General features: G+C 36.0%; 1 protein-coding gene across 3 annotated transcripts; it reads left to right on the top strand.

The window, feature by feature from the left end:
* The first annotated feature begins 3,828 nt into the window (after positions 1-3,828).
* LOC101900497 (calcium release-activated calcium channel protein 1) lies at positions 3,829-23,491 on the top strand. Of its 3 annotated transcripts, XM_059131180.1 has the most exons (4): positions 3,831-4,649; positions 11,629-13,633; positions 13,751-13,897; positions 19,523-23,491. In XM_059131180.1, the coding sequence occupies exons 2-4, from the start codon at positions 12,470-12,472 to the stop codon at positions 20,069-20,071; spliced, it is 1,860 nt and encodes a 619-aa protein (XP_058987163.1). In that variant the 5' UTR covers positions 3,831-4,649; positions 11,629-12,469; the 3' UTR covers positions 20,072-23,491. The 3 variants fall into 3 exon arrangements, with proteins under 3 accessions (XP_019892366.1, XP_011292606.1, XP_058987163.1); XM_020036807.2 differs by having other exon boundaries at positions 3,829-4,229; positions 11,629-13,897; XM_011294304.3 differs by having other exon boundaries at positions 3,829-4,649; positions 11,629-13,897.
* The last annotated feature ends 4,455 nt before the right edge of the window (positions 23,492-27,946 follow it).

Below are 27,946 nucleotides of genomic sequence, written 5' to 3'. Positions count from 1 at the left end.
GAAAATTTTCTGGCATAGGCTGTAGTATGCATTACGATCTTCAAATACAAAAGGAAAAATGAAATAAATCATTAAAATACCGAATATCGGCAGGTACCGTTATATGGGGGCTACACGAGGACGTGGACCTGCAAAGACAATTTTCTGTCTTAGGCTGTAGTATCCATTACGAACTTTAAATCCCAAATGAATTAAAACAACTCCGGTGAATAAATTCGCTAAAATCATCAAAATATCGAATATCGGGAGGTTCCGTTATATGGGGGGTATACCAAAACGTGGACCTACATGGCCCATTTTCAATACCAAAAGGCCTGCAGACATAACATACATTTGAGTACAATTTTATCAATCTACTTCAATTCGTTCGGAAGCTAGAGTGATTTCCACAGACGGACGGACATTGCTAAATCGACATAGAATTTTATGTTGATCAAGAATATATATACTTTGTGGGGTCTAAAATGTATATTTCGAGGTGTTACAAACGGAATGACAAACTTAATATACCCTCCATACTGTGGTGGAGGGTATAAAAAGGTCCCCTCAGGCAGTGGATAGTTTATTGGTTTTCTATTGCTGGAAAAACCTCTAAAGGATATTTATTCATAGAATACCGTGGGAGATCTATGGAATTCTTTGAAAAACCTATAAAGAATTTGTATCCATAGAATATCTGTGGGGGGTCTATAGAATCACTTCGGAAGGTCTATAGAATCTCTTCGGAAGGTCTATAGAAACTCTTAGGAAGGTCTATAGAATCCCTTCGGAAGGTTTTATATCTGTATCACTGGTATTCTAATTTCAAAAGCCCTTTCACTGTCGTCTTCTTAATCCACAACTAAGGGCGTTTGGGATTTAGGGTCTTCTACGCATAAAGTGTTTTTTACCAGTCTCCCACTATTCTCTAATTGTTAAATTAAATATAAATTCACTCTCCCTCTCGCTATCACTGACTGTAACGTGTATGAGTGTAAACGACTATTTATGGGTTTTTATGGGTGTCGTGAGACGACACTATTGACTCTTTGGTCCGACCCCATTATCAATTAATTAACAACAAACACATGATTGATATTAATTTGTGTTCGTTGTTATCGGCTTTTGGATATTTCTTTGAAAAGGCGAAATATTTTAAAATCCATTTCTCGGCTAAATTTGTTTTTATTGGAGTTTCGATTCCGATAAATGGAAAATCAAATATTTTCATAACCTAATTATAGTAATGCGATTTACGTATTATATTGACCTTTTTAATTAACAACAATTGAGGTATTTTTATGTTTTTATTGTTTTTTATGTAATATATCCATTTTTCTAGAGCATTATTCGAATGCATAATTTGGAGTTTTAGCCGATTTAATTTTTTTTTTTTGAAAAGTCAAATACCAATTATAACAACCCCTGAAACTCGTTTTTTTTTAAGATTCAATTTAACATTTTCACTTTCATAATTTATTCTTCATTCCAACAATTCCAACAACATCGTAGAGCCCTTAGAATTCGCCACTAGCCAAGTTATTGCTGTCTGCTACAATTTATAGTGGCTATTTTTGTTTTTACCATTTCTGTTCGTCATTTGTTTGTTGTTGTTGTGTTTTTTTATTATTATTTTTCTTAATTATTTACTTATGCTATCATCATTGATTATAATACCCACCTATTTGTATTGTCTGTAGCTGGCAAACGAGACTTGAGGAGGGTGTTGGCGGTCTATTAAATCAGCTCCCCACCTCCACCCCATCCTCCTTGGAGTTGTTATTTCACAATCCAATAAAAACAATAGTGCTTTGTTTTTGTTTTTTGTTTTCCATTTATCCAAACGTAAGCTTGAATTTTTGCTAGTCTTTTGTCTCTTTGAAATTTCTCCTTTTTTGGTGGTCTTCTCACACTCTCTCCTGCTCGCGCAATTTGGGTGTCAACTCTGCTCCACTATCAATGAACGATGACGACATCATTGTTGCCATTAAATTAAGCGAAACCACCACTAACGCCAGGGTTGCCAATTAAAGAAGATTGAAATGAAAACAAACGGCAGGCATAATTTCGGGAAGACAAAAATGGAAAGCCCAACGACAATAAAATATCGAGAGTTCTTTAAAAGAGAATAGAAGACTTAGAGATCTTGTATAGAAAATATATGGCAATATATAGTGTAATAGGAGAAATGGAGGTTTTCATTGGTCCATACAAGACCTGGAAGTTATCTATGGTCCGTAGCAGAACAGAAGAGCTTGGGGTTCAATGGTACATTGTAGAGCTTGAGGTCTTCTATTGTCCATAGAAGATCTGGAGGTCTTCTATTGTCCATAGAAGAGCTGTGGAGGTCTTCTATTGTCTATAGAAGAGCTGTGGAGGTCTTCTATTGTCCATAGAAGAGCTGTGGAGGTCTTCTATTGTCCATAGAAGAGTTGTGGAGGTCTTCTATTGTCCATAGAAGAGCAGTGGAGGTCTTCTATTGTCCATAGGAGAGCTGTGGAGGTCTTCTATTGTCCATAGAAGAGCTGTGGAGGTCTTCTATTGTCCATAGAAGAGCTGTGGAGTTCTTCTATTGTCCATAGAAGAGCTGTGGAGGTCTTCTATTGTCCATAGAAGAGCTGTGGAGGTCTTCTATTGTCCATAGAAGAACTGTGGAGGTTTTCTATTGTCCATAGAAGAGCTGTGGAGGTCTTCTATTGTCCATAGAAGAGCTGTGGAGGTCTTCTATTGTCCATAGAGGAGCTGTGGAGGTCTTCTATTGTCCATAGAAGAGCTGTGGAGGTCTTCTATTGTCCATAGAAGAGCTGTGGAGGTCTTCTATTGTCCATAGAAGAGCTGTGGAGGTCTTCTATTGTCCAAAGAAGAGCTGTGGATGTCTTCTATCGCCCATAGAAGAGCTGTGGAGGTCTCCTATCGCCCAAAGAAGAGCTGTGGAGGTCTTCTATCGCCCATAGAAGAGCTGTGGAGGTCTTCTATCGCCCATAGAAGAGCTGTGGAGGTCTTCTATCGCCCATAGAAGAGCTGTGGAGGTCTTCTATCGCCCATAGAAGAGCTGTGGAGGTCTTCTATCGCCCATAGACGACCTGGAGGTCTTCTATCGCCCATAGACGACCTGAAGGTCTTCTATCGCCCATAGACGACCTGAAGGTCTTCTATCGCCCATAGACGACCTGAAGGTCTTCTATCGCCCATAGACGACCTGAAGGTCTTCTATCGCCCATAGACGACCTGAAGGTCTTCTATCGCCCATAGACGACCTGAATGTCTTTTATCGCCCATAGACGACCTGAAGGTCTTCTATCGCCCATAGACGACCTGGAGGTCTTCTATCGCCCATAGACGACCTGGAGGTCTTCTATCGCCCATAGACGACCTGGAGGTCTTCTATCGCCCATAGAAGAGGTGGAGCTCTTCTATTGCCCATAGACGACCGGAAGGTCTTCTATTGCCCATAGACGACCGGAAGGTTTTCTATTGCCAATAGACGATCGGAAGGTCTTCTATGGCCCATAGACGATCGGAAGGTCTTCTATGGCCCCTAGAAGAGCTGGCGGCCTGCTATCGTCCATAGAAGAGCTGGAGGTCTTCTATCGTTTTATAGATGACCCTGAAGTTTTCTAAGCTTCAGAGGCGATCTAGAGGTAGTCTGTGGAAAACAGAGGGTTTTTGTTTAGGGATTTCCTCCATCATTTGTCGGGAGTTCCAAAAATAATGTAACCATGGCAATCTTTAGTCAAGAACTACCGGCAACACTACTACTACTGTGTTCAGTTCAGTGTTGTTGTTGTTCAATATTACAAACAAAACAATAAGCTTTTGTTGTAGAAGTAGCATTTTGCGAGCATTCAGACCCGCACATTTACATACACACAGACACACACGCGCTCACTCAGCCACTATTACTCTGATGTAGTAGCGAAAAACAAAACGTCAAAATGAGTGCGAACCGCGATGATGACAAAGCCCTGCGACTTCTAGGCGAGTTGAGTTCGGTGTTGGAAAAAAGCGCGTCTCAAAAATAGTCGAATTGCTCGGTGGCACCGCATGACACGGCGATATCGAAAAGCACCAGGCAAAATTGTGGTCACCTAAAGTTTTGAAATATTTAAAATTTCTTTTGAAAGAAAAGAACAGAAAAAAATAATCGATATTCGAAACATTCCGTATGTGGTGTGGGGTCTATGTAGCAACGTTGTTTTCAAAGTGAACAGCAATTCTACCTACCCTTGTTGTTTGTGCTGGTCAGCGGGGTGATTAAAACAAAACCGCAAAATAAAACAAAAATAAACATGTTACCATTAACATAAAAGAAGAATTGAAGAATGAAGAAGACGAAAGAAAAAGAAATTAAATTATTTTATTTGCACCCGGCAATCGCTTCGTCGATTTACTATAAATAATAAAGAAGAAAAATAAAAACAAAAACATAATATATTCGCATTGAAACATTGTCATTATCAGGTGCTGCCCGCCCGTATTTATTTCTATTGCGAACCTCTGCCTTCTTCTTCGGTCTTTATCGGAATTTTGGGTTCCTCTTCTCAAGCAATGACAATTAATTACCGAAACAAATCCATCCATCTACCTCGCAATCTGTCCATCTGTCGTTTGCTCATTGGCATTCGTTCATCAATTGCTGCCGACGAGTCAGTGAAGAATTCAAGGCACCTGTAAATAGTTTTGTTTGATTTTCGAAAAAAAAAGAAACACCTCCAACGCCGCTTGTTTCATTTCCATCAACGCCGCAAAGATTTTCCTTAATCCATAGATCTCAAGTGCCATAGTAACGATAAAAGAATCTCGGATAAAAAAGTGTTTTCAATAATAAATAAAATATTCAAAAACATATTGAAAATCAAAACAAATCAACAAAAACAACAAAAAAGGAATCAAACAAAAAATTATTTAATTTTTAACGAATTTTTCTCGACATGTGAAATAGTTTTTTTTGTTTGCTCCGAAAAAAAAACATTTGCATTCCATTTATCGCCGGGTTCCGCCGAGCGTCTAAGTGACTGAAAATTGCATTCTATTTGATTCGAATTTATCGCCGCAATTAAAACAAAATTATATCTAATTGTATGGAAATTGTGCGCTTAATAGTTATTCTGTGATTTATGGCACGACAAATGATTTGATGTGACCCCCCCCACTCACCCCTTCGCGCGTTCTCTTTCCAATTTCTAAAAATTGGGAGAAGAGTTTATTTTTCGTGGTTTTCATTCAATAAATAGAATATTTTCAATACCGTTGCACAAGTTCGTGGTGGAATATATGGGTAAGAGAAGTAACACAATGGAATAATTTCAGATCACCGACGTAGCCCAGGAAGCCCAGGGCCCCTACGAATAGATATTGTGGGAGAAGTTTGCTTAAAAATATAATATTTTGTCGTTTGGGACATTCGAAATGATTTCGAAAGGAATTTCTGGCTACGTCGGTGTTTCAGGAGGGATTCCAAGAAAGAATCACAAAAACGGGTTTTGAATTAGGGTAGGACAAAGGGATTTTGAAGCAATTGTATTAATTTTGTCTTGTATCTTGAACGTTTAAGGCTTTATTTGTTTTTTTCAAAAATCGTAAACCCTATGTTGGGGGAGGTACCAGAAAGAATGGCCCGATCTCTACCATTTTTATAACAGATCTTGTGTTCATGGAAATATTGAGATGTGCCAAGTCTAAATTGAATCGGATGTTAATTTCGTGTTTTATGAGCTTCATGAATATTCAAAAATTTGACCTTTTGTGGGGAGGTAGCAGAAGGAATGTATCTATATATCCCATCTTCGCACTAGACCTTAAGTTAATAAAAATAATGTGATGTTTGTTATATTGAAGAGAACCTGATGCTTATTTCGGATTTTATAATCGTTTTGGTTACTCAAAACGTTTACCCTTTGTAGGAGAGGTACCAGAAGGATTTGTCCAATCTCTATCATCTTTATAACAGATCTTGTGTTGTTTGAAATATTGAGATGTGCCAGACCTTGGGTTAATAAAAATATTGTGATGTATGTAATTTAAAGAGAACTGGATGCTTATTTCGTACTTTGTGATCGTTTTTGTTTTTCAAAATCTTGAACCCTATGTGGGGGAGGTACCAGAAGGAATTGTCCAATCTCTATCATCTTTATAATAGATCTTGTGTTGTTGGAAATCTGAATGGAATCGGATGTTAATTTCGTGTATTATGTGCTTCATGGATATTCAAAATTTTGAACCTTTGTGGGGGAGCTAGCAGAAGGAGTGGACCGATATATTCCATCTTCCTGACAGACCTTGGGTTAATAAAAATATTGTGATTTGTGTAATTTGGAGACAATTGGACACTAACATCACATTACATATTATTCAAAATATTGACCTTTTGTGGGGGAGGTACTTGATGGAGTGTATCGATATTGTCCATTTTCTCACTTGACCTAGCATTGAGCGAAATTGGAGCGAAAGTGGAATATCCTTTCTCTTTCTGTGCAGTAAATTATTTTCTTTGAAAAAGTTGACATTTTGTGTTGGAGGTACCAGAAGGAGTGGAACGATATTGCCCATCCAAACTTGATAGGATCAAATCAGATACTCCCTTCGAGAGTTAACGTGCACACCAGCCAGACAGACGGACATCGTTAGATCGACTCCAAATTTTCTGAAACGGTTTTGGTCCAAAGGGACCTATGGTCTAAAAACGTTATTTCGATGAGGCACGTTTTGGCCGTATCAACTGAGCCATATGTCTGAGGGTATAATAATGACCATTCAAAGTTATAAAATCTATCCTGTTTGGTAAATGATTTAAGTCGATTTGGTCGTGAGGATATTTTAAAATCAATGATAGGTGTTTGGAGAAAATCCATTTTTGTTGAAGCAAAACATGGAAGAAATCGGAAAGCCAATTTTTACACACGACTAAGTTTCCCTATTTTGAGTATTTTGCAGATTTACCTCATTTTGAACGTCTAAGCCACATTTTGTTTTCTTAGTGATTTGAAAGACTCCTTTCGGAAAAATTGCAATATAATGTGAAACTTGAAAAAATTTCGGTGAATAATGTAGCTAAAATCATCAAAATACCGAATATATGGAGGTACCATTATATGGGGGCTATACCAAAACGTGGACCTTCTGTCAGAGGCTGGTGAATAATTTCGCTAAAATCATTAAAATACCCATGGGGATGTGCCGTTATATGGGGGGTATACGAAGGCGTGGACCTGCGCGGACATTATTCTGTCATAGGCTGTAGTATTCATTACGAACTTCACATACTAAATTTAAAATAGTTCTGGTAAATAATGTCGCTAAAATCTTCAAAATACCGAAAATCGGGGGGTACCGTCATATGGGGGCTATACGAAGACGTTGACCTGCACGGACAATTTTCTATCATAGACTGTAGTATATATTACGAACTTCAAAAACCAAATTTGAAACATTTCCGGTGAATAATGGTGGAATGTATAAAAATATAGTAGATACCAGAAGAGGTGGACCGCTGTGGCTCGTTTTTAAACCCGACCTATAGTTGATTCGAATATTACTATGTGACAAGTTTAAATCCAATCGGATACTCTCTTCGAGACATATATTAGAACATGTTTGACTCCTTCTGTTGTACTCTTGAATACAAGGGAACCTTCTTCTGTAGAAAATCTCCAATAGGAAGAAAACTCAATGGTCTTTTAAATGGTCCATCGTTCTAAATGGTCCATCCGCTTAGTCCAATTTTCAAATACTCTTACCAAAATTTCGGCCGGTATCTCACGAATAAATCCTTCAATTTTGTCTTCCAATGCATCAATTGAAGCAGGCTCGCCTGTATAGGTAAGGTAGCCCCACAAAAAATAGTTGAAAAGCCTCAAATCACACGATCTAGGCGACCAAATGACCGACCCCGAGTGATTATTTTGCCTCTTTATAAATCGGCATGCTGTGTGGCATGGGGCACCGTTTTGTTGAAACCACATGTCATGCAAGTCAAGCTTCACAGCATCTGGCTAATATGGCTATGGCAAATATTCACTCCAAAATCGAAATCAAAAATCAAATAAAAAAAATCAATATGATTTCCAACCCCTACGAAAGACGTCTAGAGGTTCAGAGAGTAGAACACTGTGCTTAACGAAGTTCCACAATGAAATAATAAATAATTGTATATAACAAATACATTTCAATCCCTCACGTGTTGAAATACAAAGTGGAATCGATTTGTGGAATAAGTAAACAAACATATTTACATTCACACATACACTCAAATTAGAATTCCTTCGGTTTATTCTAAAACTCTTACAACTTACCCTGATTAGTTGTGCTGACCACATTTTCCACTTTAGCTTCCTTCAAGGACATTTGTAACATGATATTTATCTTAAAGGACAGATTAGCATATTTCAAACATCTAATACGGATTGGTATTGAATTACGTCAAAGCTTCTTAATGAATTAGGCCATAAAACCCTGAGAAGTTATTGGGTAATATCAAACAACACACACACACACACAAATATTCAAAATGCAAAAAAAAAGTAATTTAGTCACAACGCGAAAAGAAAATCCTCAAAATTATCAATAAATGTCAATATGATATTTTGTATATATATATTGTATAGGATTATATATTCTGAAATTTAAAGTTGAGTTCCGGTATTGTGAATTCTGGTCTCTAGTAAAGCCCCCTTTCAGTCTGGTCTAAATTTCTGGCCTTTATGAGTCACATAGTGCTTAATTTGATTTCTAGTTTCACTCAATACTTTGAAAAAAAAAACTTTTCAAATCTTGATAAGATATTTTGTATCCGCTTGAAAGAAATTACAATTACAGAAAACGACTTTCACGATTCAACGCCGGAGGAGGCATATACATTTTATTTATTGGAAAATTTCATTTCATTATTTAAGTCAGATTTTAAGACAAAAATACCAGATCACAACAACGGAAATTAACTGGACATTTATTGGAAATTATTTATTTGCATTATCTGTGTTTTGTGCAAAGAAAAATGGTTAATTAGACACGTTTTTGTGACGTAGCCAAGTTGGGTGGAATTCAATATTTGTTTAGAGTTTATGAGGCAATTTTATTTACACTTTATCTTGTCTCTTGAAAGATTACGGCCCTTGGAGAGAGAGAGAGAGAGATATGCTAGAGACAATGAAAAAGGAACTAGACTAGAAAGACTATGCTCTGGGCCATCTATTATTTTTTGGAATACTGAAAATTGTCATCCTAGATGTCTAATATTACAAAGTAGTGGACCCTAACGTCTTCCGTAAAAATAAAAGACATTCATGTCTTCTGTAGAAAATTGAATACATAGAGATCCTCTACAAAATATATAAAACCCGGAGGTATTCTATGAAAGAAAATCCAAAAGGCTCCTATTAAAAATATAAGACTTTGAGGTCTTTTAGAAAATTCGTAGAACCGGAGCTCTTCTCTAAAATTAGAAGACCTTGAGACCTATAGTAAATATGAAAAGACCATTGGGTTTTTTTGAGTTTGCCTACTTAACCTAGAATAAAAATAAATGTCCTATAATAGGACTATAAATATTAGGGGATGTAGAGATCTTCAAAAAAATGTCTTCTATAAAAAGTTGACTTTAAGTTATGCTATAGAAAATTTAAAACCATGAGATCTATAAAAATATGTTAAAATCTTATTTCTTCTACAAAAAGAGACGAACTTTTGATATTTTATGGAAAAAATGGAAAACCCAAGAGAAATATATAAAAACTGGTGGATTCAGAGGACGACTTACCACTGACGATCTTGAGGCCTTGTATAAGAAATATAGGATCTAGAAGTCAATGTACAATAAGAACACTTAGGAAAATAGAAGATGCAGTTGTCTCCTGTAAAAGAAAAACCTTTAAATCCTCAGCCATATGGCTAGAGAGGATAAATATCATTTCATACGCCCAAAACGTGCCTCATCGAAATAACGGTTTAAGACCCTAGGTCTCTTTTAACAAAAGCCGTTTCAGGACATTTGGAGTCGATCTAGCGATGTCCGTCCGTCCGTCTGTCTGGCTGTAGTGGAGTCTCGAAGGGATTATTCGATTTGGTCCAAACTTGGTACATCGTAATTTTATTGTCAAACTTAGATCGAGTTCGAAGATGGGCAATATCGACCCACTCCTTCTGGTACCTCACCCATAAAAGGTCGAAGTTTTCCAAGAAATTCATTTACTGCACAGAAAGAGAAAGGATAATCCGATTTTGCTCCAAGTTTGCGAGTCCTAATATTTACATCAGTGCTGCAGTGCATCATGGACAATATCGGTTCACTCCATCAAGTACCTCCCCCACAAAGGGTCAACATTTTGAATAATTATAACTCCTATAAAATGCCTTCGATTGTCTTCAAATTACACACATCACAATATTTTCATTAAACCAAAGTCGGATGTGAAGATGGAATTTATCGAACCACTCCTTCAGGTATCTCCCCCACAAAAAGGTTATAATTTTGAATATCCATGATGCTCATAACACGCAAAATTAACATCCGATTCCAGTCAGACTTGCTACATTTCAATATTTCCATCGGAGCTATTATAAAGATGGTAGTGATCGGACCATACCTTCTGGTACCTCTCCCACAAAGGGTCAACGTTTTAAATAACCAAAACGATTACAAAATCCGAAATTAGCATCCGGTCTCTTAATATTTTACTCATCCGATTATTTCTACCAACACAAGATCTGTTGTGAAGATAGGATATATCGGTCCACTTCTTCTGGCACCTCCCCCTCAAAGGGTCCGAATTTGGAATAGGCATGAAACTCGTAAAATTCGAAATAAGCATCCGGTGACATAATTTTGAATATCCACGAAGCTCACAAAACGCGAAATTAACATTCGAATCCATTCAGACTTGGCACATCTCATGAAGACAACCGGATGCTTATTTCGAATTTTACCAGCATCGTGCCTATTCCAAAGTCGGTACCTTTGAGGAGGAGGTGACAGAATTTTGAATATCCAATATTTTGAATATATTCGTGCATATTCCAAATTCGGACCCTTTGAGGGGGAGGTGCCAGAATTTTGAATATCCCCAAAGCCAATAAAACGCGAATTAACATCCGATTCCATTCAGACTTGGAACATCTCATGAAGACAACCGGATGCTTATTTCGAATTTTACGAGCTTCGTGCCTATTCCAAATTCGGGCGTGGCAGAATTTTGAATATCCCCAAAGCCCATAAAACGTGAAATTAACATCCGATTCCATTCAGACTTGGCACATCTCAATATTTCCATCAACACAAAATCTGTTACGAAGATGGTAGAAATCGGACTATTTCTTCTGGTACCTTCCCACAAAGGGTCAACATTTTGAATAATTATTACTCTCATAAAACTCGAAATAAGCATCGGATTCTCTTCAAATTTCGCACATAAAATATCTCTTCCCACACAAGATATGTTATAAAGATTGTAGATATCGGCATACTCCTTCTGGTATCTCTCCTACAAAGGGTAACAATATTCAATGCCTATAATATTGGCCCATTCCTTCGGAACCTATCCTATGAAGATTGAACAGATTGAATAACCATAATGCAATAAGTGAATATTAGCTGAGACTATCCAGCTCTCGGCAATAGCGATTGATTCTATTTAAATTGTTCTAATATATTTTTAGTTACAAAATATCTTAAAAGACAATAAAAACTATAAAAAAAACCAAAATAATAACAAATATCAAACATTCCGTCGGTGTCGGACACTTCAACGCAATTAATATTATCGACACATTAATTAATTGCAAAATGTTAAGAAATTTATAAAAACAAAAAAAAAAAAACAATATTTTTCTCAATTAAAAAAAAAGACAAAGCCAAAGAAAATAAACCAAATTACAGGAACAACAACAACAGTAAGAAACACTACCGCAGCAGATCCCAAATACAAATAGTTTTGCAATTATTAACGTAACATAATTTCGGACATCATCAACAATAACCACAACAACAACAGCAACAACTAGAACAAGATCGTTGTCATCGTCGTCAGCAGCGTGTAACCTTAGCAAACTAAATAGCAAGCAAGCGGTCCAAGTGTCCCACTGACGACTGACTCATAACCCATCAGCCAAGAATGTACAAAAGCTAGAGGAGAGGAGGCTATCTAAAGGAGACGACGACGAGAAACTAATATATCAAAAGCCAGACCGCCTCAGAACCAACAAAAATCTTTTTGCCATCGTCTTTGAAATTAATTTAATAATTCAGTGCGCCTTAGTGTGCATCGGAGTGTTTGCCCGCCGTCTGCAATATTTTCGTTTGGCGACACGAAAAAAAACACAATTTCGAAATATTTTCAAAAAATAAATCTGTGCCACAAACACTTGGTCATAGTTTGTTATAGAATTCTCACCTAGAATTTGCAGATACCCAAGCGTTTTTTTGTTACCATATTTTTCTCGGCAGAGTAGTGAGGGGTGGGTTGGCAGACGACTTCGCCACCCTTAAGGCACCAACATCATGTTGCCCGTGCATTTACAGCAGCAGCAACATTTACAGAAACCACAAACCACACCTCAGCCCCTGGCACCACCACCCCGTGATCATCGCCGAACGCGACGTGAGAAGGCTCATCAACAGCGTACGTCGGCCTCACGTCAGACAACGCCCGAAAATGACTTATTAAAAACATCCACAATATCGCTAATATCGCCAACAACAGCCACAGCGTCTGGTGCTGGTGGTGTCGCCTCGGCACCAAGCTCACCATACCACAGCCTCCTAGTGGCGGCCGGTACAGCTGTACCCACAACGGCTGTTGGTGGCGGTGCTGTTGCCAACGTTTCGGATGGTGGTGGCCACACAATGCATTCGAATTTAAGATATTCCCAACATTTGAATCTCAGTCAGAATAGTCTTTTGCTAAATCAAAGTACGCTCGGCGATTGTCAGTTTATGGGACGACGACGCAGTCCCACCTCGCAAGACAAGCAACAAAGACGGCGGAAGTCACCACAAAAACATGCCACCGTCAACGCGCAACGTCTTAAAAAAAGTCACAGTGAAAGCGATGATACCGACATTGAGGATGCCGATGAAGACGACGACGATGGCCCAATGTTCAGTGACGATGCCACGGTGCCTTTAACGGCTGGTTCCTCCACGACCACACTAACAGCCACCATAATACCAGCCTCAATTGTGGCCGCATCCACAGCCATCAGCAGCAGCAGCTCATCAAATCGCCAGTCGACAACAACATCTGCACGGTTAACAGGACCCACGCGCACCACAAACGGCGGCCTGCTACACAACTTACCAACGGCGACTGGGTCAACGCAGCACTACAATCGGTCCATATCCACGCCCCCTACGACACAGCCTTTGGCCACAACAGCATTTGTTGAGAATCACCATCATCATTTTCTAACGGAACGTTCCCCACCACCCGGTGGCCCCGGCTCCACCGCATCGTCGTCACATCTGCCACACGACTACAAACTCTGTGACTCGTGTCGTCCGCTACGCTTCCAAACACGTTCGGGTGCCTCGAGTTCGGGTCTAATCACACCCAAATCGAATTTCGGTGATAGTTCGCGTTATCTCAGTGCAAAGCGGTTTCTGTCGGCACCGCCCACCTCGGCGCTAGCTGCCGTCGCACCCGCCGCTGTTGCCCTGTCATCGGTAGGCTTTCCCGCTTCACTGCTAAATACAACGCTTCAGCCGCAAACGCAATCCCAATCAGCCAATTCACAGCCCTTTAATACCTTACGTTCATTTACACCATTTTCTCGTTTCCAGCCGAGACGTCAGACCAGCAGCAGTATGTCGCAGTCCGGCGAAGATCTGCACTCTCCCAGCTATTTGTCGTGGCGCAAGTTGCAGCTGAGTCGTGCCAAACTGAAGGCGTCCAGTAAGACATCGGCCCTGTTGTCGGGTTTTGCAATGGTGAGTAGATTTATGTAGCATATTTTTGTTTTATAGAGAGGGGGAGAGAGAGAGAGTTCAGTGAAAATAATCACCAATTTGTGAGAAAGTTTCTGAGTTTCGAATATTTCGACCAGACAATTTAATGAAAATTTAAAAATTTCAGAACATATTGTTTCGAATTTCTCCGGGCTTATTTTAAATTTGTCTGAACTCAATTAAAAATATTCATTAGAACGGCTCTCCAAATAGAATTGTGGGAAAAATAAACTTAGGACTCCCATATTTTATAGTATTTTGAAATATTTTTAAAAATCCCTTTTTGAAACAGAATTTATGATTTCTAACAAATTCGCGGCTATCTATGAAAAATTAAAAAAACATTTACTTAAAGAAATTCCAAGATTCTTAAAAAACTCATATATCCTCAAAAAAAATCCACTCATATCCACGGATATAATTAAGAAACATTAAAGAAAGGATTCTTAAAACATCCACAACTGACTCGCAATTTTGAAGAAAAAACCCACAAAAATATTAAAAAAACTAGCTAAGTTCGGTCGGGCCGAACTTTTAATACCCTTCACCATTTGGAAGGAACTTGAAAATTTAAAAAAAAAATTGCTAAAGAATACCGTTATGCCTTTATACGAAGGCTATACGATGACGTGGATCTGCATAAGTAATTTCTTTGTCATAGGCTGTCGTACCCATTAAGATCATCAAATACCAAATTTGAAACAATCCCGGGGAATAATGTAGCTAAATCATCAAAATACCGAATACGAAGACGTGAATCTAAATATGAAGTTTTTAGGCATAGGTTGTAGTACTCATTACAAACTTTGAATACGAAATTTGAAACGATACGGGTGAATAATGTCGCTAAAATCATCAAAATTCCAAATATCGGGAGGTACCGATATTTGGAAGATTTGCGAAGACGTATACCTGCATAAGAAAATTTTCTTTCATAGGCTGTAGTACCCATTAGGGACTATCATTTCGAAATCGTCAAAATACCGAATATAGGGCGGTACCGTTATATGGGAGCTATACGAAGACCTGCATAGATAATTTTCTGTCATAGACTATAGTACTTATTAGGAAATTCAAATACGAAATATGAAAGAGTTCCGGCGAGGAAACTCATTTTGTAACCATTCTTGGGTGGCGTGTGCTGAGTGAGTTCGTGATGAGTCCTGTTGGAATGTGATCATATTCAAATGCGAAACTTGACAAAAAAAATTGGTGAATAATGTAGCTAAAATTGTCAAAATATCGGATACAGGGAGGTACCATTGTATGAGGGTCATACCAAAACGTGGACCTGCACACACAATTGTCTGTCATAGGCTGTAGTATCCATGACGAACTTCAAATACCAAATTTGAAACAATTCCGGTGAATAATAATGTCGTAAAGACTTGCTTCGCTTGGCCAAAAGTGGTGAACTGACGAATTTGGTTTTCTCCGATGAGAAAACATTCGTTGTCCAGCAGTTTGTTAGCAAACAAAATGATCGCGTTTACTCACCAAAGAGGTCAGCTGAAAATGTGCACCTTCTGTTGACCACAATAACTCAAGCGCCGGCCATGGTGATGGTGTGGGCCACCATAAAAGCCGATTATCGCTCTCTGCTCGTATTTATCGACCGTGGCATCAGAATAAATGCCGAATATTATCGCGAAAATATTCCGGAGGGCGTATTAAAGCCTTGGACGCGCACCATCCAAGAATGGTTACAAAATGAGGTTACTCTCTTCATTTCCAGCGCACAATGACCACCAAAATCTCCGGATGCCAATCCGTTGGACTATTGTGTCTGGAGTATTTTGGAAAGCAAGGTTTGCACTAAAAAATACCAAAGTGTCGATCACCTCAAGCAAGCGCTTCGCCGGCAATGGGTCAGAATACCGCAGAGCAACATTCGGGCAGCGTGTGACGGTTTCATTGGCCGTTAGAAGGCCATAATTCGTGTCAAAGGTGACCAATTCGAACAAATCTAAACTTATTCTAAATTTTGATGCTATTTCCGACAAGATAAAGACATTCTGAGAAACGATTATTTTCCAAAATTGCTCAGAACAGTGTTCCTTAAAAAATCCACGACTTTTCTTCTAATAATCCTTAATGAATATCTCAAAAAAGAATATGGCTGTAAAGCCCCTTGAAAATGGAATGATAATTTTTGCATTTATGTGGGATTATTTGTTAAAAAAATCAACAATTATTATTATTTTTTTTATCTTACCTAAGACAACGAATTTTCGACAAACAAAAAAAAAAACAATTAATTAAGTGTCAGCGATCATTCAGTTCATTACCTTGAACTTTGGGCATTGCTCCCTAGAATCGCAGCAATTGCTAAATTAAATTCATAATGTGACAATGAGAAGAAAAATGTAAAAAAAACGAAACACGAAATATGTTCGACGACAACGTAAGGAATGACGTAATTAGTCCGCCCGCCAACTACACACAACGATACATTTTATTTTCATTAATTTGTCTGTGTGTCACCTCAATTAAAATTTAGAATAAAATTTTAAATTAAGATATTGGGGGGGGGGGGGGGGGGGGGGCACCCTCACAAATAATGTGAATCGATTTTGCTCTCCTCTAAAATAACGGCTGTTATATTTTCTTTCATTGTGAAAATTCGATGAAAGAAAGAGACGCTGAAAATATTTATTGTGCTTGGATGCATCTATCAGCTGCCTCGTGATTAAATTTTGTCTGTCGTATGATTTGCTTTTGTGTTCTCCTAGATTTTCATCGGTGTATTTCTTTTTTTATCTCAGATGATTTCCTGTGTCGTTAAATCTTCAAAATAGAATTTGTTTGTTATCATCAAAACGTTTCGATTGATCGACGTTTTTTTTTTCTTAATTACACTTCCCATTTTAAACATCCGATCACTTTTTTTTGCCAATAACTGTGGGAAATAAAACAATAAGTTACGTCGAAGTGGCAATTTCCTTTTGTCCCAGACATTTTTGTGGATTTTCGAAAAATATTTTTTTAAGATTTTGAACCATATTCTTCAAGAAATGGGGATGTTTAAAGGATAATTTTCAAAAGCTTTTAGACGAAAAATATTTTCCCAAGACTTATAAAAAAGTTCGAAGATTTTGAAAAATATCGATCTTTGAAAGGATTTTTTAAGAACTTTCACAGCAATAATCGTGAATTAAAAAAATGATTTTTTTCGAGGATTTTGTTTTTTAAATATTTTCCCAAGGACTTTTAGGCAATAATCGTGGATTTCATAAACATATTTTATTAAGTCTTGTTGTTTTAAATAAAACTTCAAACCAAAAATAGTGGATTTTCCAAAACATTTTTTGAGGACGTTTAAAGCAACAATCGAGGATTATTTTTTAATACATTTTCAAGGAATTTTAATACGAGAATCGTAGATTTATTTAGATACATTCGAATATTGTTAAGCCATAATCGAGGATTTTTTAAAATATTTTTTCAAGGATTTTTAGGCAATAAACGTGGATTTCCAAAAATATTTTGAAAATTTAATAACAAAAATCGAGGATATTTAAAATATCGATATTTGATTTTTCAAAGTATACAGGATGAGATAAAAGAACTGCAACAAAATCAAACGCCATAATTTTTAATATATATATTTTTTTTAATTTTATTGAATGAAAGCAAAATCGTCGGAAATAGTATCAAATTTTAGAATAAGTTTAAATTTGTTCGAATCGGTCACCCTTGGCACGAATTATGGCCTTCAAACGGGCAATGAAGCAATCACACGCTGCCCGAATATTGCTCTGCGGTATTTCCCGGCGATGCGCTTGCTTGAGATGATCGAAACTTTGGTATTTTTTAGTGCTAAAATACTCCGGACACAATAGTCCAACGGATTGGTATCCGCTGATTTTGGTGGCCATTGTGCACTGGAAATGAAGCCAGGAACGTCATTTTGTAACCATTCTTGGGTGGCGCGTGCTGAGTGTGCGATGGGGTTGAGTCCTGTTGGAATGTCCAAGGTCTGTGGCCAAAATGTTTGCGTGCCCAAGGCTTTAATACACCCTCCAGAATATTTTCGCCATAATATTCTGCATTTATTCTGGTGATTAATACGAGCGAAGAGTGACCATCGGCTGTTATGGCGGCCCACACCATCACCATGGCCGGTGTTTGAGTTTTGGTGGCCAACCGAAGATGCACTTTTTGAGCTGACTTCTTTGGCAAGTTAATACGATCATTTTGTTTGTTTACAAACTGCTGGACAACGAATGTTTTCTCATCGGAGAAAACCAAATTCGGCAGTTCACCACTTTTGTCCAAGCGAAGCAACCTTTCCTAAGTCTATTTTCTTTCTGTTGCGGTGTAAGATCTTGAACTTTTTGGAATTTCAATGGCTTTGCCCCGAGCTCATTTTTCAATATTTACCGAATGGAATATTGCGATATGTTCAGCTCGCGAGCCATTTTTCGGCCACTGCGAAGCGGGTTTCGATCAAGTTGCTTTTTTTACTTTTCGAACCATTTCTGCTGATGTTGCTGTTTTCTTCCTTCCACACACAAGATTTATTCACATTTAAATGCTGGAGTACTCTAACGAATGTAATAAAATCACACTATCATGCTTGAATTCCATCACGAATAGCATTTTTTTCTGGAAAATTCTCACCAAACTGCTTTTGGAATAATTTTATCAGCTGTCGGACGAGTGGCTTAGAAATGACAGCAGTCGGAAGTTGGTTGCAGTTTTTTCATCTCCCTCTGAACATAGTTGTTTAGGTTTTTTGTTAAAACGTTTCCGATAGTTACATATTGATAATGTAAAAATATGGTTTAATAAATGTCAGAAATCATTTTTTAAAAAAATATTAAATATTTTGAAAGATAGTCCTGATAGCTTTAATTTTTGATAATAAATTCCTAGTTATATTTAATTTGTTTGTCGATTTTTGCGAAAACTCAGCTGGATTAACTAATGTTTGTCTGTGCGGAAAAATCAAAGTTCTATCTCATTCTATTCTCGTTTTACATGCCTTTTGTTAATAATGTTCCCGATCTCTTTAAAACCAACCAGCCATCTGCAACATTTAAAAATAAATTTCAAACCCCATTTACCTGTGATTTCAAACACATTTATATATTATAGTTTGGGTTTACTTTGACAATTCTGATCGAATAGCGGGAAATAATCTTAATTAGTAATTATGTAGTATTTAGCACATGATGTTATGTATTTATAGACAGATAAACGATAATAGATACGGTTATATATATGTAGCGTTGGGAAAAAATTGGCAAGGTGTATTGCCAACAAATAGAATGAATGAAATTTTCTATATGGCCAACAAAAAGAGACTATTCAATTGTAAAATATGAGATAGAAAAAATATTCTCACAAATATTCTCACATTAAGGATTACTCATGTAAGGATTACTTCTAAAATTTGCGAATTTGATTCTAGGATCTTCTTTGTTCAAAGTAATAACACTAAGGCTTACAAAGCAGCAAAAAAAGTTTTTTTGTTTGAATAATGTATTTCATTCCCGCTCTCTCTCTCTCCCTCTCTTAAACGCCATTTTTATTATGTTATTGTTCTTATTGTCGGTCATTCCTTTTTTTGACAATTATTTCTCCGTATCTCCCCTCTTGCAGGTTGCCATGGTAGAAGTCCAACTGAACAATGATACCCAAGTACCCGCCGGCATGTTGGTTGCCTTTGCCATTTGCACGACACTGCTCGTCGCCGTGCACATGTTGGCCCTGATGATTAGTACCTGTATACTGCCCAATATCGAGACTGTATGCAATTTACATAGTATCTCCCTGGTACATGAATCACCGCATGAACGTCTCCATTGGTACATAGAAACAGCATGGGCTTTTTCCACACTCCTGGGTCTGATACTCTTCCTACTCGAAATTGCCATATTGTGTTGGGTGAAATTCTACGATCTTAGTCAGCCGGCGGCATGGTCGGCGTGTATTGTACTTATACCGGTACTGGTTATCTTCCTGGCTTTTGCCATACATTTCTATCGGTCACTGGTGACCCATAAATACGAGGTAACCGTATCGGGTATACGTGAGTTGGAAATTCTAAAAGAACAAATGGAACAGGATCATCAGATGGATCATCATCATGCACCTGGTCACCATCGTAATAATGGCTTGAATTATGGTGCCCCAGGTGATATTGTATGAGAATTTTTTTTTGTGTTTTATTATTATTTTGTTAGTTGTAGAATATTTTCAAAAACAAAAAAGAATGTGTAAAACACATTGAAGAAATAGTTTATTTTGTTATACTTTTAAGAGGCACACATGTTTTCATTACCGGCTGACGATTTGAATTACTAATTTTTATGCTACATATTTTAAGAGATTTAGTCTTAATTTTATATTTTTATTTTCTGAACTAATTTCCGCGCAGCATATTTTTTTTTTTTTTTTTTGTCACAGGTATGTTTTTTAAATATTTGTATTAAGACTATATTTGTAATTTATTTATGATAAGTTTGAAAAGTTTTTTTTTTTTCATTGTATACCGGGGTGTAATCGAAGTGAATGGATAAAATTGAGAGAAAAGTTTTTTGTAAAATTTGTCACAAAAAAAGAAACCAGATGTTCTTTAATAATTCTCTTATGGATTTTATTAAAAGCTTTATATCTTCCAATGAAGATCCACCAAAACTACTATTATTATAAGGAACTTTTCCAAGAGGAAATTAAAAGAAAAATATTGTTTTGCTTGAAAATAGTTGGCATGTATTAATTTCTGTTAAAAACGCCTAAAAGTATGCTCATCATTTTAAACATCTTAAAAGATAGTTCTTCTTCAAATATCAACATGAAAATTACGTTTTTTTTAAATTTTCTTGCATATCTTCATTCAGAAAGTACCGAAGTCCACCGTGGATATCTAAGTACCCTCTATGTTAAAAATATTTAAAATTATTTAGAGAACTGAGCAGTAAAAGCCTTCTACTAAAAAATTAATACCTATAGTGTTTTGGAAGTAATTGACCTTCTTTTGCCATTCAATTGATACCATTGATTCAATTGATACAATTGATCTATCTACAGGTCTTGAGCGGATATAGGCACCTTTATGTATTTTCTGTAGTAAGATCTATTTACCCTTTATATAGATCAAAACAAGGCATTATTTGGAAGATATGAAATTAAAAATCAAATCGAAAAAAAAATATCCCATTCGAGGCGATCTTTCATGTTTTCAAAGAGCAAAAATTCAGGCACAGGAGCGCAATTCTTTGGCTAGTTACAGACAGAATTACCGAAATTTTTCGGTAGCTTTACGAAAACGAAATTAGTGGGTTAGAGAGTTATATAGTCGATAAGATTTACCAAAGGCGACGGTTTATATAATTACACCCTAAGGTAAGGGTATAATGTATTTGTGCATTTGTTTGTAACATGTAGAAGGAAGCGATATAGACCCATAGTTACTTTTGAGGATCTTCACAGAAACACTTTCTGAGTAGATTTATGCATGTCAGTCCGTCCGTCTATCCATGTATTCTTGTGAACAAAATGGTGTCGCATCCAATTGAGATGTAATTTTCAAAACAATTTTTGTTTGGCCCAAGGACGAGCCCTATTGATGAGAATGAGAGTCGGTTCAAATTTAGATATAGCTCCCATATATACCATCAACCTTCGGGTTAATTATGCACTTCATGGCCAATATCAGTCCAAATGACCCGAAATTTGGCACTTCCGATGGAATTCAGCATAGAAGGAAGTACATCAAATTTGCTGAAAATCGGTTCAGATATAATCATACCTCCCATACATATGTTTCATCTGATTTGGTGTTCAAGTCCCTCATATCCGTAATAGGCACCCCACAAGAATGATATTTTGCACCAGATATCAGATGGAGCCTAAAAATACCTCTGCCAAATTGTATCGAGATTGGTTCAGATTTAGATATAGCTCCCACATATATATCTTTAACCGATTTCGGGCTAATTGTGCATAAAATGACCAATATCAGTCCATATGACCTGAAATGTGGCACTTCCGACGGAATTCAGCATAGAAGCAACTACGTCGAATTTGCCGAAAATCGGTTCAGATATAGCTTTAGCTCCCATATATATGTTTCATCCGGTTTTGGGGTTTAAGTTCCTCACATTTCTAATATGCACTTCACAAGAATGATATTTGGTACCATATATATTATAGAGCTCGGAAATACCTTTGCCAAATTTTATCGAGATCGGTTAAGATCATTAATCCGATTTCAGGTTTAGTGTGCAAATAATGGCTAATATCAACCCAAATGGAGTGAATTTCGGGACGTACGACGTTTCCATTTGGTCCAACTCCTCTCCGATATATATATTTTTTCACTTCGAGACGGATAATTAATCATGCAATGTTTTTTGGTATAAAAAATAAAAATATCTCCGTCAAATTAAGTGAAAATCGATTCAGAATTGGATATGCCTAACATTTATTAGTTCCCGCTGTTGAGAGGTGTTCTTCATCTTCTTCATCTTCCTGTAAAATTAGCGTATATGGAAGTCTACTTTCCTTTTGACGAAGTCGTATTGCAACTTACCTCCCATTGATCTAAAAACCGCTCCATATCGGCATCTGTAAAATCACGTATATCCTTCTTAGCCCAGTCAGGTTTCAGGCCATAGCCAATGGCAAAAGTGCCAAATGTTGAGAGGTGTTATGATCTACTCCAAATAAATTTTTTTGTTGCGGGAGCTCTGCTAAAAAGGCATAGTGGTATCATAAAGTCGGGCCCGCCCGACATTTGACTTTTCCTTACTGGTTTTTTATTTAAACTTTTAATTTCAATTTTTTCGTTTTAAAAATATAGATCTTTTTCCTCATCTTTTTTTAACAACCAAAAAATAGCTTTTTAACCTTTCTTTAAATTTTTGATTTTCGTTGCAAACATAAGCTTTAATAATACAAAGAATATTTGTGATGTTATTACAATGGCTAGCTTCCAAAACTTATTGAAACTTTGTAGGTGTTTAGATATTGTTGCAATAGTTTTCAAAAATGCATCGTTTTTAAAGTCGACCTTGTTTGTTCTTTGCATGCGTTAAAAATATCCATCGGTTCCAAAGCAAGTTGTTAAAAAAATCCCAAATTATGTCTAATAGTTGCAACGACAGAGCCGACTAGCAAAATTTACAGATCAAAGCTTCCGTCGTTTCTTCTTGGCATGGATGATGATTATATCCATTCATTTTAAATCACACCCTGTATATAATTTTCCTATAAATATTGTATGAAATTAAACTGAGCAGATATATATTTTTTTTCAATTTTTTTTATATTTATAAAAAGAAAAAAACACATAAACCTAAAAAGACATATTAAAGTTAGAAACGAACTATAATCGAAGATATAAAATGATATATATGTATAGCCAATTGAAATTATTACTAATGTGAGCGATACAAAAAACAAAAGATAATTTTAAATTATGTACAGTTGTGATATTGTCAAATGTATTTTATATATATATAATCATAATTATTACTTCTATATACATATTTTACTTAAGTAATAATATGCGAAAAAAAATTAATTAAAAATAATAATTTTAACAAAAATAAATAAAACTGTAAGAAAAAAATAAATAAAAAAAAACAATAAAAGTAACTGAATACTTAGTATTTAAAAATCGAACAAATCTTTTGTATTGTAATTTTCCATCAACTCTTTGGTCAATAATAAGGTAGGTGGTTAATATTGTTTGAAAAAATTAGGGTTTTGTTTCAGAAAATCAATAAACATTTACAGGATTAGATGAAAAAACTGCAACCAACTACAGAATGCTGTCATTTCTAAGCCACTCGACCGATAGCTGTAAAAATTATGCCAGTGACAGCTCATTATATTGTTTACAAGCGTACAAAAACATTTTGCTAAGAGTTTTGCAGAAAAAAATTATTCGTGATGGAATTTGATATTTGGCAGGAAAACCCAAGTGGCTATCGTTAAAGCACTCCAGCATTTTAATGTGAATAAACCTTTTGCGTCGCTCGCTCGTTACCGTGATACTTGCCCTACGTCAAAGAAGTGGACGGAAGAAAACAGCAACATCAGCAGAAATGGTTCGAAAAGCAAAAACAGCGACTTGATCGAAACCCGCGTCCAGTGGCCGAAAAGTGGCTCGTGAGCTGAAAATATCGCAATATTTCATTCGGCAAATATTGAAAAATGAACTCGGGATAAAGCCATTAAAATTCCAAAAGGTGCAAAAACTTACACCGCAACAGGAAGAAAATAAACTCAAAAAAGGCAAAGAGTTGCTTCGCTTGGCCGAAAGTGGTGAACTGCCGAATTTGTTTTTTTTTTTTTCGATGATAAAACATTCGTTGTCCAGCAGTTTGTAAACAAACAAAATGATCGTGTTTACTTGCCAAAGAGGTCCGCTGATAATGTGCACCTTCGTTGGACCACCAGAACTCAAGCGCCGGCCATGGTAATGGTGTGGGCCGCCATAACAGCCCATGGCATTAGAATTTATTGCCGAATATTATCTCGAAAATATTCTGGAGGATGTATTAAAGCCTTGGACTCGCAAACATTTTGGCCGCAGACCTTGGACAATCCAACAGTACTCAGCACGCGCCTCTCAAGAATGGTTACAAAATAAGGTTGCTCGCTTCATTTCCAGCGCACAATGGCCACCAAAATCTTCGGATACCAATCCATTTGACTATTGCGTCTGGAGTATTTTGGAAAGCAAGGTTGGCACTAAAAAATACCAATGTGTCGATCACCCCAAGCAAGCGCTTCGCTGGGAATGGGTCAAAATACCGCAGAGCAACTTTCGGGCGGCGTATGGCGGTTTATTGGCCGTTTGAAGGTCATAATTCGTGCCAAAGGTGACCAATTCGAACAAATATAAACTTATTCTAAAATTTGATGATATTTCCGATATTTTTTGCTTTCATTCAATAAAATTTATAAATAAATTTAAAAATTATGTCGTTTGACTTTGTTGTAGTTTTTTTATGTCACCATGTAAAGTCGTACTTTAAGCCCTGGACCTGTCTGTTCAGATTGATACCCATTCTTTCGACTAATGTGAAATAGAATTTAAAGTGAAAAATGCATTTATTTTTGTTTCAGGAAAACTTGTTGCAAATTTTCAAATCAGCATAGAAACAAGTCTAATTCGTAGTGAAGTGCCACTGTCCCATTTTATGTGGCTGGTTATAAAAACTACGATCAAACATTTTTGTAGAAGAGAGTTAACGTAAATATTGATTAAAATAAATATTTTTTTCATGATATCTTTTTATTTGTTTATTATAATTTAATAATTGATTTTATTTTTAATCATAATATTTTGTATAGTTACATTTAATATATTTTTGTTTTAAAAATAAAAGTATCGTTTTAATTCATTTTGGTTAATACTTTCTTGCTTTCACTAAAAGGACAAATATTAAGAGTAGAGTTTTTTTCATAATTTGATAAATGTTTTTTTTTTTTTAAATGAAAAAAAAATTTATGTATAGTACATTTTTTTATTTTATACTATGTAAAATTAAGTTGTTAGATTTAATTTTTTTGAATATTTTTGTTTTTTTTTTCGTTTCGTGGGTTTAGAAGGAGGGTTCAGCTTTTTATTATTCTTACATGGTGTTGTAGATATTTTTAATAAAAATTACATTTTTTTTGTAATGCATATTATTTTTCTTTAAAAAAAAAACGTACTTTATTATATTTTGATTAAAATATTTTATTTTTATATATTTTTGATAAGTAGTTCGTTATTAATTCTAAAGCTATATTCACAAAGATGTTTGATCTTTCCATATTTTTTTTTTTTTTTTTGGGAAACTAACAAAGATTGATTTTTTTTATTAAGATTTATGTATATAAACATTTTAATTTATAGAGTAAAAATTAAAATTAAACAAATGTTAAGGCGATTTGAATGTATAAGAACTTTTACAAACCACAATTTTATTCTAATATTGACGGTTCCTTTACTTTATTTAAAAATTATGCCGAATTTTCAATCTTCGTGTGTACAATGATTGTTTGTTGCTTCTTTCATTATTTCGTCTTGGCCATCTTTTTACGAAATTACCACCTGGTTGTTGAACAATTTGTCCAATTTGTTGAAATCAAAACATTTTTTCATTTCATTTCCTCTATTAAGAGTTTCTTCTTTGGACTCTAAAACAAATTCAAAATATCTTATAAACTTATAAAACTTTGATTATTTAAAAATAAATTAAATTTAATACATACCATTCATATGTAATTGTCGACATTAATTAAAAATCTCTAAAATATATCTAGAATAAATAAAAATATAAAAAAATCCAATCCACCAAAATGCGTTTGTACGCATCTAAACAGTATAATGAGCTGTCACTGGAATAATTTTGACAGCTGTCGGGCGAGTTGGTTGCAGTTTTTTCATCTCACCCTGTATATCATTTTCACAACAGATCTTGCGTTAGCAAAACAATATTTGGCGTGTGATATTTGAAGATTGAGCGTTTTACTTTTCAAAAATCGTGAACCCTATGTGGACTAGATATCAGAAGAAATGGTCCGATTTGTACCGACTTTATAGCAGATCTTGTGTTGATGGAAATATTGAGATGTACCATATCTGAATTTAATCGGATGTTAATTTCACGTTTTATGAGTTTCATGCATATTAAAAATTTTGACCCTTTGTGGAGAGGTTCCAGAAGAAGTGGACCGATATATTCCATCTTTATAACAGATTTTGTGTTGATGGAAATATTGAGATGTGCAAAGTCTAAATGGAATCGGATGTTAATTTCGTGTTTTATGAGCTTCATAGAAATTGTTACCCTTTGTGAGGGAGGTACCAGAAGGAGTGGACCGATATATACCATCTTCACACCAGACCTTGGGTTAATAAAAATATTGTGATGTGTGTAATTTGAAGAGAACCGGATGCTTATTTTGAATTTTATGATCGTTTTGGTTATTCAAAAGTTTGACCCCTTGTGAGGGAGGTACCAGAAGAAATGACGCGATCTCTACCATATTTATAAAATATCTTGTGTTTATGAAAATATTGAGATGTGCCAAGTCTAAATGGAATCGGATGTTAATTTCGTGTTTTTCGTGAACTTCATGAATATTCAAAATTGTGACGCTTTGTGGGGGAATTACCAGAAGGAGTGGACCGATATATTCCTTCTTCACATCAGACCTTGTGTTAGTAGAAATATTTGGATGTGAACAATTTGAAGACAATCGGACGCTTATTTGTGGGGGAGACACTTGATGGAGTGGGACGATACTGTCCATTTTCACACATGGCCTGTCACTGATACTGATATTAGGTATTTGTAAAGTTTGGACAAAATTGTATGATCAATTTTTGATCTATGAGGTGAATTATTTTCTGTAAAAATTTCGACATTTTTTGGTCGAGCAGAATTTTAAAAAATTTATTTTTTTCTTTTTATTGGTCGAAAATTCCTTAAAAATTTGTTTCGAAAATTTGGTTGCCTTTAAAAAATTATTTACATTATTTGCAGCTGAAATATTAAAAAAAAAACTCTCGATTTCAGCTCTGACAGTTCTTAAATTCGGTCTGAAAAAAAAACTGACCATCATATCGGTCTTCGAAGGTCACTCCCCGCAAGCAAAGTGCATATGTTGAAAATTAATTGTCACGTAAGTTTTTGGACTCACAAATTTCACCGTCAATCAGAGATGGTCTGCTGGACAGTTTTTAGGTTTTCGACTGTCGAAAAGTTGTAAACGTCAAATACGTGTATAAAACATAGAAAAAGTATAAAATGTCAAATACTTCGAAAATACTGTAGTATCCCACATAATATATCCAAAGTTGCTTGGTAAATCTCGCTGATCTTAAGGTGAGGTTAGTTTCCTTGTGTAAGTCTTTCAAACCTTTCAAAGTTACTTCGGAAAGCTTAAAACCTGAGGCTGGCATTTTGTTCCAATGACATTAAACTGTAAAGATTGCACGAATTGCAAATTCCCTTTTAGTGTCTCGATCAGGCAATAGAAGGCCGACGACATGGCAAAAATATATTAGAAAACTTA

Source organism: Musca domestica, unplaced genomic scaffold (assembly GCF_030504385.1).
Source record: "Musca domestica strain aabys unplaced genomic scaffold, Musca_domestica.polishedcontigs.V.1.1 8, whole genome shotgun sequence".
Lineage (NCBI taxonomy): Eukaryota > Metazoa > Arthropoda > Insecta > Diptera > Muscidae > Musca > Musca domestica.
This window is presented reverse-complemented; position numbering and strand designations above follow the sequence as displayed.

Excerpts from the sequence above, each read along its gene's own strand:
- LOC101900497 (XM_020036807.2), top strand. The coding sequence starts at position 12,470 with ATGTTGCCCGTGCATTTACAGCAGCAGCAACATTTACAGAAACCACAA. Across the intron at positions 13,898-19,522 it reads TGTTGTCGGGTTTTGCAATG|GTTGCCATGGTAGAAGTCCA; the intron begins GTGAGTAGATTT and ends CCCCTCTTGCAG.